The sequence below is a fragment of the Cryptococcus neoformans genome, chromosome 4 (assembly GCF_000149385.1).
Source record: "Cryptococcus neoformans var. neoformans B-3501A chromosome 4, whole genome shotgun sequence".
In the NCBI taxonomy this organism is placed as follows: Eukaryota; Fungi; Basidiomycota; class Tremellomycetes; order Tremellales; family Cryptococcaceae; genus Cryptococcus; species Cryptococcus deneoformans.
In genome coordinates this window covers 806,783-818,897 of record NC_009180.1, presented here as the reverse complement: position 1 = coordinate 818,897, position 12,115 = coordinate 806,783, and the positions used below count along the sequence as shown (strand labels likewise).

Here is a 12,115-nt window from a genome sequence, read left to right as displayed (position 1 = left end):
ATACTGTGTAAATTGATCCAAAGTTAACCTCGAATGATCGTCGACGATCTCTTGCATGGTGTTTTCGATGAACTCATTGAAAGATTCGAGCTGTTGACGAACAAGACCTTTTTCCTCAAAGAACGAATTGATAACAGTCCAGTAGTCCTCCTGGCTGATCGGCTCATCCTCGTCAACATCGTACTTTTCTTCGTCCTCGTCGCCCTTTGGGGCCGTCTGCTGAGAGTAGTCGTAATCAGGATCGTAAGTGAAGCCATCGTCGAGGGGCTGGGATGCAAGCGGATAGTCGTCTGCTAGGAGTCAAGACGGTTGTAGCGGTGTATACGTGTGCATGTAAAGGAATGGTATTCACCTGCATCCATTTTGGGTGTCTGCGTGAGCTTGAGGTGGTTGCGCAGGACGCAGTAAAGCTGGAAGAGGAAAGAAGATGTGTATAGAGGTCAGAGAAGATATGTTGTGCCCGCGAGCCGTCGCTTCAGTCTCGCGCTCAATCAGCAGCGGCCACGGCATTACCATATGTCCGAGTGTGGCACCTCCACTCATCCTCCACCTTCCCTTCTCAATTTTGAACCGCCATCTCAATCCGCACCCGGTCAATATCTGTTCGACAACACAGTACTCCACAATGCCGATTAGCAAGAAGGAAACAAGGAAACTCAAGAGCAACAAGAAGCTTGCTCCATCCAAGGCGGAAGAGTCCAAGTCCCTCGACAAGCAATCTTACGTTCCGGACGAGCAGATCGAAAGTGGTGATGAAGACGACCAAGACGTCAGCGAAGAGGGTATGAAGAGGTTGATGGAACTTGTCGATGTGGATGACCTCAACGAGTATGAAAGGGCCTTGCTTGGGGCCGAGCAGGGCGAAGAAGACGAAGAAGGAGGTAGTGAAGGGGAAGAGTTTGAAATATCAGCCGGCGAGAGCGTCGACGAAGACGAGGAAGAGCAAGGTCAAAACAAGGTATGCTTCTCTTTGTTTAGCTTAACGTTGATTCTAAAAGGAGATATAGAAACAGGACAACACCATAATCAATGAAAAGCCCGACGACGACGTTGTTTCTCTTGACGGCCTGGGCTCAGATGTCTCTGTGGACGAAGATGCTGTTCCCATGCAAAAGGTGACAATTAACAACAAGGTAAGGCTATCGTCGCCGCAATCTTAAAATAAAAACCTTATAATTCCTATTAGCCTGCGTTGAGAGCCCTAACGGACTCTATTCGAGTAACCAATATGTCCTGGCCTGAACACTTGGTGCTTGACAGCAAAGAGACTGCCGACGTCGATCCCAGTGATGGTGAGTGTCACCTTACCTATATTACAACTGTTTTGCTGATAACAGAATCAAGATTTGCAAAGAGAAACAGTTTTGTGAGCATTTACTTCTCAATGTCATGGATGTTGTTGACATTCCTCGCAGCTACAAGATTGCACTTGGCTGCATTCCCCAAGCTAGAAAGCTTGCTTCCAAGCACGACATTCCTTTCACGAGACCGGGAGACTATTATGCTGAAATGGTCAAGTCTGATGAACACATGGAACGTGTGAGGACCAAGCTTGTCGAGGAGGCGTATGTTTTTATTCTTCCGAGTCTGTTGCCTGTCCGATCAGCACGCTTACTTGTTATCTTTTAGCCAAGGCATCAAGAAGTCCGAAGACGCGAAGAAGCAGCGTCAACTCAAGAAGTTCGGCAAGCAAATCCAGCACGAAAAGCTCCGCCAGAGAGAGCAGGACAAGAAGAGCTTCGAAGATCGGGTACAGGGTCTTAAACGGAGTGCGTACTATTGTCAGTCGTAAGCGATAGCTAACAATATTTTGCAGAAAGAAAAGAAGGCATGGAGCTTGGTGATGAAGGAGAGGAGTTCGATATCGCTGTGGAAGATGCAATGGAAGAACAGCCCCAGAAAGGAGGGCGCGCCGCCCCTGGCAAATCTAAGGTCAGTGGAGTTTTTCTCCGACTGTATCGCATACCATTGCTGATGCGTATGGCAGATGCCTCGACACGCTCGTGACGCCAAATTTTCTTTGGGTGGTGGTGGCCGCAGATCCAAGCAAAACACTCGGGAAAGCACGATGGATTTTGGTGGCGGCATGTCTCGTGGTAAAGGCGGAAAGGCTGACAAGGCCGGCAAGGTCCAGTCTAAAGGGAGGCCGGGCAAATCCAGGAGACAGGCGGGACGAGTTTAGGCTCTTCCAAGGGGTCTGTGGGCTACATTCTCTGTATGCATTTCCTGTATATCACGTCGTCTTTTGTTGTCGGTCACTGAAACGCAGACGTCGATGCACGGACGTGTGAATGACTTGTTTGTTAGAGCCTTGAGCTATTTGCCGCTATACGTACTCCCCTGCAGTGATCATATTCGCATCTATAAGGAGAGAAAGAGTATGGCCGACAACTGGATGTTTACAAGCATGCTAAGAAACCGGGTACTTCATATCCACGTTTTATTGTCGTATGCTATACGTAGTAGCAGCCCAAAACACTGGATGGTATCTGTTTTGTTTTTTTATCATTGTTCCTACGTACGTACGGGACAACACGAATGACATCTTATTAGGAAGTGTTGTGGATACTAACAGCAGTCCTTGTACGGGTCAAAATACAGGGTACAGACACTGTTGTGACAGTAATTCTGTTCGCAAGCTGCTCAATTACTACGTAAAAATAGCGTGACAACATCGGTTCTACTCCTGTCAACTGTCAACGAAGAACGGCAGTAAAAGAAGAATGATATTACTGGCAGGATATCATCAGCTTGCTACTTTGTAGCTTTGTGCCATCTCATCCATTTGTCCTCCATCCTTCTGTCGTTATGGGCAGGAAAGACTACGAGAAGATAAGAACGAAGCACGGTGATGCATGCACATATACACACAGCTCATCATCTTCTCCGCCGGCCGTCCGCCCTTACCATGCTACATTAGGTATATATGTGGTAGATGGTGGGCTACCGGCAACCGTCAACCGCCATGCGCGCCCCAAGCTAGCAACAAGCAACAGCCGCATAAATCCCTGCCTCAAGCGCCGAACAAAGAAGGTGAAAGGGTCAGGGAAGCCCCTCTCTTGTGAGTTTGGAGTTTTACCCTGAATTTTCATTGTGAGTCGCCTCCGTTTGACGCGCTTTTTTCATCATACAGGGGATACAGGGCCATAATAATATCCTTCAGAACGAGGGTGTATACTATCTGCAGCAGGAAGTAGTATGGGGATGGACGTGGGGCGGTAGGCTCTATGCATGCATTTTATCATTTACATCTTACCGTGATCCTTCAAAAACCTGCTGAAAATCAGAGCACCTGCGCCCCACTTACTGTCCACGCTCCCGCACGAACCACCGACGAGTCGCCAGCACGCCCGCGCCCAAGTGACTTGACTCGCCAACGAATCATCGAGTACGCATCTCGCATCCACGCTCAACACCGACGACTTGCCATAGTTCATAGCCCAGCCATCAGACGTTGCTCCAACAAGAACACCCAGCTTGTAAGTATTCTCACCCACTTTGCATGGCCCCTTGTCTGACTCCGCCCTCTTCTCTCTCGCCACCCACAACAGCCCATTTTACCTCTGCTCTGCTATACCCCTCGCGCAATACACCTTTTTCTCCCACCCAGCTATGTTCTGCGACACCCAACAGCCACACACCTCTCCATCCACATACATTCACCAGCACTCCACCATGTCTTCTCACTCGCATTCCCAAGTTTCATTCCCTTCGTCCTATTTGCATCACAGCCAGCCTCATATATCCTCACTCACTCGACCTTCTTTTCCGCCTGCTCACTCGTCTCCCAATGTTTTGTATTCATCGCAATCCAATCACGCCTCTCCGTCATCTTATCAAGCATACACAGCTCCCTCTTCACCAGGAGGATCGCCTTCCGGAGCCACTGTCTCTCAATCCCAGCAAGCCCGTCGGTTCGCTCGCCCAAAACCTCTCAAAAAGTCCTCATCAACCAATGGCAAACATCGTAACGTGCAGGTGTCTCTTGAAGTCAAGGTTGAGAAGGCCAAGGGATTTCATGCGTTCTTTGTGCCGCATTGCAAAGGCGGCGTACCTCCTGCTCCTCCTTGCAGTCCGGTACTAGGGCACGGGAGTTTGAAAGAACGGAGAGACATGGATGGAGGGAATGAAGCGACCTCCTTAGACTATTTTGGAACATGGTCCAAGCACGGTGAAAAAGAAAGTGAGCAGTGGGTAGAAAACGTCGAAGAAGATATGGAAGTGGACAGGATCTGAGGGTTTTAGCGGTGTAGCGGTATGGCCTAAGCGTGTGTGTGATGGGGGTTGCCTAATTAGACGATAGACGGGGCAAGAGTTTATCATTGATAAGTGTTGTAACAACCTTTACAGTCTAACCATAGTCATAAGCATTTTTTTTCATTGTGACATCATCCATCCTTTTCAATGGGGGTATAATAGCACTTCTTCAAAGTGGATATTTCCGATGCATTAGGTCTTGTAGCGCACATGTTCTATCCTACATCGTGCTTTATATCAACTGACAGCCGGAATGGAAATTTTGCTTGATTTAACTTCGGTACTATGCGTTTGCCGTTTATTAGTTACTGCTGGGCCCCTGGGGCAGCTCTACCCGGTTACTCACGCTGCCATTAATTGTCACATATTCCTATGGGCAACTAGTGAGTGACATGCAAGATTTAGGGAAAACCTGTTTGAAACATAACTCACATGGGAGAAATCACAGGTCCAAACTTTGGCTTCTTCGTGACCGTCGCCCAAGTCCACCTCAACTTCTAAATCCTCCTCTGCTAAAATCACACTGGCGCGGTCTTCATCTATATTGGCTTCAGGCTCACCATTGGTAAGCAATCGAAGAGGTGTGGGGTCCGAAACGTTAGCAGAGGGAATGAAAGAGACGGAGACGTGGTTAGGAATAATTGCTTGCGCAGTCGGAGTGTACCCACTGCATCCATAATCAGCAAACGTCCTGCCTACAATTCACTTACACAGCACAGAGAATACGACCCCAGTTGGCATCTTTTGTGTATTATTAGCACTGTATTGATCACCATGACAATTTCACAATCTCACCTTCTCCATACATAGCCGTCTTGAACAAGGACGAATTCGCGATGCTCTTAGCGACAGCTTGGGCAGTCTCATAAGAAGGCGCGTTCTGATAAGACAACGATTGCTGAGCTTTCTTTTCCAAATACATTTCAAGCGACTCACCTTGACGCGAATGGTCACGAATTTGGTCGCGCCTTCACCATCCCTAACGACCAGCTGGGCCAGCTCCTCAGCAAAAGACCTCAGCTCTTCTCTGAAAACCTTGTACTCTTCGGGATGCCCATCTTCAGTGATTTCCTCCATACCTTCAGCTGTCTCACGGCCCTGAGTTTCAAGTTTACCAGCTGCCCCGTTGGCCAGACAGATGATTGAATCATTAGTACTCATATCACCGTCAACAGTGATGTTGTTGAAGCTCCGGTCGACAGCATAGTTTAGCGCAGACTGCAGAGCGGGAGGGCTAATAGCAGCATCGGTAGCAATCACACCAAGCAGGGTAGCATGAGGTGGTTGAGGCGGTCCCATGGAGGGAGCGATCATACCGGCTCCTTTATCAATACCGGCTATGCGCACCAGGCGTTCACCGAGCCTAAACGATTTGGCGCGCAATTTGGGGAACGTGTCTGTGGTCATGAACGACTTGGAAAGGTCAAGCCACGATTTGGGCGAATCATCAAGGGATCGTACAAGCTCGGGGATCTTGGAGATAATTGATGATATAGGAAGGGGTTGACCAATAACACCTGTAGACATCACCAATGTTCCTATTCCACGTTGACCTGGCGGGAGCTGGGAAGTTACAGTATTAGACATTTCCCAGGCATCTTCTAGACCTTTCTTGCCCGTGACCGCATTAGCACAACCGGAATTGACGATAAAACCCCTAGCTCGTCCACCGCCGGATTGCAAAAGCTGAGTGGTCACCGTCACTGGCGCGGCTTTGAACACGTTCCTTGTCAAGCAGGCCGCCGCAGACGCAGGCTTATCTGTGGTAGAAACAAGTATACCAAGGTCGAGAGCCCCTGTCTTCTTTTTTATGGAGGCATGGGTCGAAGCCACAGCGTAGCCTAGGGGAAGTACTTCCGGGGAGTACGAGTGGACATGATGTTCTTTGGAAGGTGTGGATTTGGTGGTTGTAGAGGCGGCGCGAGCCAAGGAGGGAATGGCCCTTGTCACGATTGACGGGACTGGGATACTCGGGGGCATTTGTGCAGCGGAAAGAAATTGGGTTGGAGTTAGTAGAGAAAGTCGGTCTCCTCCATAAAGAGAAGCAATGCTCCTCGAGTCGGTTTACGCGTAACTGAGTTATCAACTAAAACTATTTGCGTCACTACTACTAGTACTATACTACTACTGCTGCTGCTGCTTTTTTTTATTGTTGGTGATGATATCATGATGGCCTCAATTCCCGGATTTTTTCCCTCACTTTTTCCCTTCGTTCTCATGCATGACCCCACAACCTCCTGTTAAACAGCCCGCGTTAGATTGGAAAAAAATTGGCTCTACTTTTCTTCACCCTTTTGGTAGATGCTGTAAAAGAAGAAGTCTCCAAAAATTCTGGCTCCGCGCCTGGTTGACGTGTAATTATCGTTATCAGCATACGCCCACCTCATGCATGATGATGAATGATGATGATTATAATAAGTTAGTAGGCTCGACAACACAACAAGAAGCCAATGTCCGTCGAGGGGCTTGTGTAATAATAATGATGCGCATTCAGATCTGACAGTCATTTTTTTCTCTTATCTTTTTTGTGTGAGTTGAAATGAAGTGGGGAGCATCGACGCAGGTGTAATTCTTCATGGCCTAAAGGAGAAGTTGCGCTGATGGCAGGGAGGGCAGTTGGAGTGGATCGGATAGAACATTTTCCCCTGCTCTGTGTGAATACGACAATTAATGGCCCGAAGGTGATAAATCAGATATATGATGATATGTATTTTGATCATCTTCGCTGGATCAGCACAGCACAGCAGGGCTAGCAGACTGTGCCACCAGTAGTCACGCTTTTCTCATCCCAATCCATCGGAGGAGATCGAAGATCTTGTGCGCTACATGCGCTAGATGTTGTAAGGGGCAAATTGCAGAGCGTTGCAGAACTATTAGTTAGGAGCTTGAGGGTCAGAAGATCAGTGATCAGGAAGAAAAATGGTCGGAAATTCCCATGCTATTATTTGTGCACATACAAAATGCGCATTTGCTCTGAGCGAAAGGCACAAAACAATGCTAGTTTATTATTATTAATAGCTTTGCTTTTTATTTATCCATTTATATGCTCACAATACGTGCGTACTTCACAATTCACAGTTCCCTCAGTAGTACGTACGTACGTAGAGATGACACAGCATCACAAACCCAAAAAAGTACCACCACACATTGCATCACAGTAGCAACATGGAGTCTGAGCTTTGCGGATTGATTTATTAGAGACTTGCTGTTGGATTCTCTATGAAGAGCCATATAATTAACAATCTGAAATTATACTGTCTTTAGTCGCGAGGGGAAACATGGACGCTGGCGACTGGAGAATCGTCAAATAAAACTTGACTCACATGCTGGGGACCACTGATTGCCGTGGGGCATGAGTTTATTATGGATATGAACGGGCTACCGATGGCTAAATAAGTAAGGATCTGCTGTTCCTGTCATTGCCTCTTTCATCATACAGTTTCGGCGAACCTTGTGCAAAGATAACCCTGAGATAAGTGTACGACCCGAACATGTCCCTGAGGAACAGGTATGAGATATTCAGGGTCTTCACAAGTCGCAATCCGCAATCCGGGATTTTTCACGAGTTGCCGTATGCCGGCCTCGGCTTAGTGCGTATTCCCACCAAGAATCTAGCACAACACTAGCAAACACCTATAAACTTCACTCCTTCTTCCCCACTCCTTCTTCATCAGCGCTGCCTCTCCATCTTCCCACCTCCCCTACTGCCTATATCACGATCCTCTTCCCTCATTCTTCGCCTCCTCTTCTCCCTTTCTCTCCTATCTTTCCTTGGGTACGTCTGTTTACTCATCCTTCAGTCGATCAATCAAACGGTTTACTGTTGTGTATCTGTGATCCTTTCTGCCTTCATCAGATCAGTTGGTGTCTAACCGTGTGCACACAGTCGTTCTGTACAAGGAGTCTCTCTCCCTTCCTGCCTTTCGGCATAACGACGGCCTCTTGCGCACCCACGCAACCACATGTAAGCACATCCTCTCCTTTCGTCTACAAATGGGGAAACTATTACGTATACAATCGGACTAGGACTGACCCCACCTATCCATTCAGAACAGCCCGTTAGAATGTACGGTCATTTATCTCTCTCCACACTTTCCTTGCTTGCAGTGGTGGCCGCTGCTCCATTCCACGAGTCATGGCTTCAGCCTAGAGACTCCGACGTCTCACAACTGTTCAGACGAGGTGCTCCCGATCCCAAGGCCAGTGGTCAGTACCACCTTTTACTATCTTCCAATAAGTGGGACGAGATTTCACTCATATTTCTTTATAGATTACTTGAGTTACTATCCAAGCCCTGGGTCCACTCCGAACGTCAGCACCATTCCTCAAGCTTGGTTGGATAAACTGGCCACTGTGCAGTTGCCAAATGTCTCGGTAGCTACAGCTAATGACGGTCGTCCTACTTACCCTAATAATGAGAACGATGGAGATTCAGAAATTTGTTCTTTCACCGATCAATGTTACGTAGAGGACGATCTGTACTCTCCCCCCGGTGAAAAGGTCTGGGCCGTGAGTGTTATGTGCTTCTCCCATCGTCTTCATCCAGAGAATGTTCTTGACGCGGGTGTACAGCTCTCCTTCGACGATGGACCAACAGACGTCAGTCCTGCTCTCTACGACTATCTGGCTCAGAACAACATATCTTCCTCTGCGACTCATTTCATGATCGGCGGTAATATTATTACTTCGTACGTCTCAATCTGCAGCATGTACCTGCAAGTGCTATAATATTGACTACCTGAAATGTAATAGCCCACAGTCAGTTCTCATTGCCATTGAAGCTGGAGGTCACCTCGCTGTCCACACTTGGTCCCATCCTTATAGTAAGTATTTGTCAAATTAATGCACGATTAGTTTTTAAGTCATTTCGTGCAGTGACAACTCTCACCAACGAGCAAGTCGTTGCAGAACTCGGCTGGACCATGCAAGCCCTTAGCGATCTCAATGGTGGCCGAATTCCCTTGTACTGGCGTCCACCTTATGGTGACGTTGACAACCGTGTTCGAGCTATTGCGAAGGGAGTATTTGGCTTGGTGACTGTCCTTTGGGATTCGGGTGAGCATCTCGTTTCATGCTGTGGACAAATTGCTAACGGGTTATAGACACCAATGACTGGGCTATTTCCGACCAGCCAGACCAATACTCTGTTGCAAGCGTTGAGGCTTATTTCGACACTTTGGTCACTGGCAATCGAACCCAAGGTCTTTTGCTCTTAGAACATGAGTTGGATAACAACACTGTCGAAGTCTTCGAGACGGAGTACCCCAAGGCAGTGGCTAATGGATGGTCTGTCAAGAATGTGGCAGATGCTTTCAGCATGAAGTGGTACCTGAACTCTGGCAAGGGCAACGACGACGTTGTCACAACTATGTCTGTTGCCGGGACTCTGACCACGGCCAAACCAACTCATACATCCACCTCTGTCGCTTCCGCGACTGCAACCTCCAGTGCTTCTGTCACGGACTCGGCTGGTGTGTCAATCGCCTCTGCTGCCAGCTCCCAAGAGTCTTCTTCGTGGCCCATTGCCAACAGGCCTTCTCTCTTCGTCATCGCGTGCGGCCTTGCCCTTGCTGCTATTATGGTCTGATAAAGGCTAGGTTCAGTTTTTTTTTTGTCGATCTTTTAGATCATGGACTTTCATTCGCATTATGTAGGAATCGTGAACATATAATTCATTTTTGATTGCCATAGACAGTCAAGTACTATTAGATTGTAACAGAACATTTTTTTGTGAACAATGGACAATTTCATTGTAGTAGTTGTTCATTAATAGTCATCCCGTTCATTAATAATAGTCATCAACATTCATTAGTTTTTTTCATTTAATAGCACAACCAATACCGCGCGGACGTGTCCAAATTTCGTCAAAAAATAGAAAATGCGAAATGTGATTTTGAAAACTGTGACATGCGAGGTGGCGCAAGTGCAAAATGCACTTCTGTAAATGGGAAGTGCAACGGAAATGGTCCGAGCGACAGCTGATCGATGCGCCACCGACCCTATCTTTATATATTAATATTCCCTTCTTTATATATTAATATTCCCCGTGTCACCTTTGAAAATTTCCTCACTTTTTGCCTTCGTTCTCATCCATGACCCCCATAACCCCCCATTCAACCACCACCGTTACGTAGACGAAAATCGTCTCTACATGCCTATACCCTTTTCAGACGTGCATGCATTGGACCATGGACATGAAAAACGTCGCCAAAAAAATCTTGGCGGTGCCTGATTCGTGCCTGAAGGTATGGATTCGTTCGTGGCCCCACCATCATCAAAAGTGTCATATGCATGGCGGATATCGCCGCCGCCGTTTCATTCGTCGTTGTTCGTGGAATAATAACCTTCCAGTTTCTAGAACTTTCGTTACGTTTCTTCTTCTGTTATACGTATCTTCTCATGCCACGGCTTCCTGGACCTTCTACTGCACTATAAACTGCTTTAACTGCCTTTATTCCTCTAAAACGCACCTATCCCGACGACTCCTCCTTCCATCCCCTGTCCCTAGACACCCTGCCTGGGGACCCGCCTTCTCTAACTGTCCATCTTCAGTCACACTCAACCAACCGCCACCGTCCTCCAGTGGTCCTCTCCCTGGCGGTGACGTTCCCCGAGTTTTACGCCCCCTCGAACCAAACAACAAACAGCAATCGCCATAACTTGGCTGCCTGTGCCCAAAATATCATGCTAGATTTTGGATCTGATGGCGCGACTGGAAGTGGCCCGGCGAAGCTCTCTCTAGCTGCTAACCCTACAATACATGCTGTGCCAATGAAGCTGTACAGCTACCTCTGCCTACAGATCCTGAACCTGAACCCTACGGGCTAAGCTTTCGACCAGTAATTCGGAAGGTACGCCTCCCTTCTACCCAGTCTCCTTGATCATACCTCTGTGAAATCACCTAGAATGCAGCCGGCTTCATAAGCAACCTTCGCAGCTATAACGGCGCTTTAGCTATGCCTTTTATTGGCTTCAGACATCGACATCAATCCGTCTGGGGACTCAAAGGCGTTCGATCTGTTACCCATTTGCAGCCGAGTCTTATCATCTCATCAGATTCCTTTTGTCTGCGCCTGGAGACGCCTCTATTTATGCTCAGGTCGGTATGTCCGAACTTAACGAAGATAGCAGAGTCCAGCAACTTAACAGAGTTGAAATCCCGTCAACTACTGTGATCGGCAATCCTCAGGCGGATTGAGCAGATGTCGCTGCGTGTAGTTTCTTATATCAAATAACTCCTAACAGTTAAGGCAAGACTGTAGCGAGAGCCTCATGTAAGTACGTTTTACTTCACAGCTGTATAGTATAGCTAACGTTTCCGCTGTAGGCAAATCTGCTCACGCCTACTAAACCCGAAACAACATGATCATCGTCGATACAATCGTCCTACTTGGATGACGTCGCGGCTATACCATGCAAGCTCTGAAATAGAACCTAGCAGCGGCCGTGGGACCATACAGGAAACCTATTGAAGTAAAAAAATCTCAACGTGTGAGCGAGAAAAGCCGCCACTTTTTACACCTCCATTTCATTCTGATTTATCACCAGGGAGAATATGGATGGTATTCCTAGATCCCATCTCGCTGAAGGGCGTAACTACCCATCATCAGTTATAGAACTTACATCCTCTGCTAACATCGTCATTTCAGGATGAGGCAGGAACGGTACAAAAAGTCCCTATGGAGCAATCCTATGCCTTGAGGTCTTTTTGAGCGCCCAGGCAGTTTTAATGCGCTCTTCAAGATGGGCCTCTTTTTCAAAAGTTGACAGTAGACACTTACTCCGCTCCAAATCTTAATGAGAATGCCTCCTCCTAGCCTTGATAATACGCCAAGCAACGGGCCCGAGTCACAACACA

General features: G+C 47.6%; 5 protein-coding genes across 5 annotated transcripts in view; 3 read left to right on the top strand and 2 right to left on the bottom strand.

The window, feature by feature from the left end:
* CNBD2790 (hypothetical protein) overlaps positions 1-362 on the bottom strand; it is a gene marked incomplete at both ends in the record, with an annotated part of 4,058 nt that extends 3,696 nt beyond the window's left edge. The window contains 2 exons of the mRNA XM_770778.1: positions 1-290; positions 353-362. The exon at positions 1-290 is cut by the window's left edge and continues 24 nt beyond it. Coding sequence (XP_775871.1) covers positions 1-290; positions 353-362 — 300 coding nt within the window. The remainder of the gene's footprint in view (positions 291-352) is intronic.
* A 263-nt stretch (positions 363-625) lies between these two features.
* CNBD2780 (hypothetical protein) lies at positions 626-2,182 on the top strand (the record flags this gene model as incomplete). The annotated part of the gene is made up of 8 exons (XM_770777.1): positions 626-958; positions 1,008-1,133; positions 1,187-1,292; positions 1,345-1,366; positions 1,416-1,565; positions 1,630-1,769; positions 1,817-1,932; positions 1,988-2,182. 8 exons carry the CDS (start codon positions 626-628, stop codon positions 2,180-2,182), a joined length of 1,188 nt encoding a protein of 395 aa, XP_775870.1.
* Positions 2,183-3,227: 1,045 nt separating this feature from the next.
* Positions 3,228-3,971, top strand: CNBD2770 (hypothetical protein; the record flags this gene model as incomplete). Its single annotated transcript, XM_770776.1, has 2 exons — positions 3,228-3,479; positions 3,552-3,971. The coding sequence occupies 2 exons, from the start codon at positions 3,228-3,230 to the stop codon at positions 3,969-3,971; spliced, it is 672 nt and encodes a 223-aa protein (XP_775869.1).
* A 557-nt stretch (positions 3,972-4,528) lies between these two features.
* Positions 4,529-6,237, bottom strand: CNBD2760 (hypothetical protein; the record flags this gene model as incomplete). Its single annotated transcript, XM_770775.1, has 6 exons — positions 4,529-4,540; positions 4,604-4,627; positions 4,690-4,924; positions 4,968-4,998; positions 5,053-5,137; positions 5,194-6,237. The coding sequence occupies 6 exons, from the start codon at positions 6,235-6,237 to the stop codon at positions 4,529-4,531; spliced, it is 1,431 nt and encodes a 476-aa protein (XP_775868.1).
* Positions 6,238-8,321: 2,084 nt separating this feature from the next.
* CNBD2750 (hypothetical protein) lies at positions 8,322-9,844 on the top strand (the record flags this gene model as incomplete). Its single annotated transcript, XM_770774.1, has 6 exons — positions 8,322-8,463; positions 8,528-8,766; positions 8,830-8,945; positions 9,010-9,080; positions 9,133-9,312; positions 9,360-9,844. 6 exons carry the CDS (start codon positions 8,322-8,324, stop codon positions 9,842-9,844), a joined length of 1,233 nt encoding a protein of 410 aa, XP_775867.1.
* Between the last annotated feature and the right edge of the window lie 2,271 nt (positions 9,845-12,115).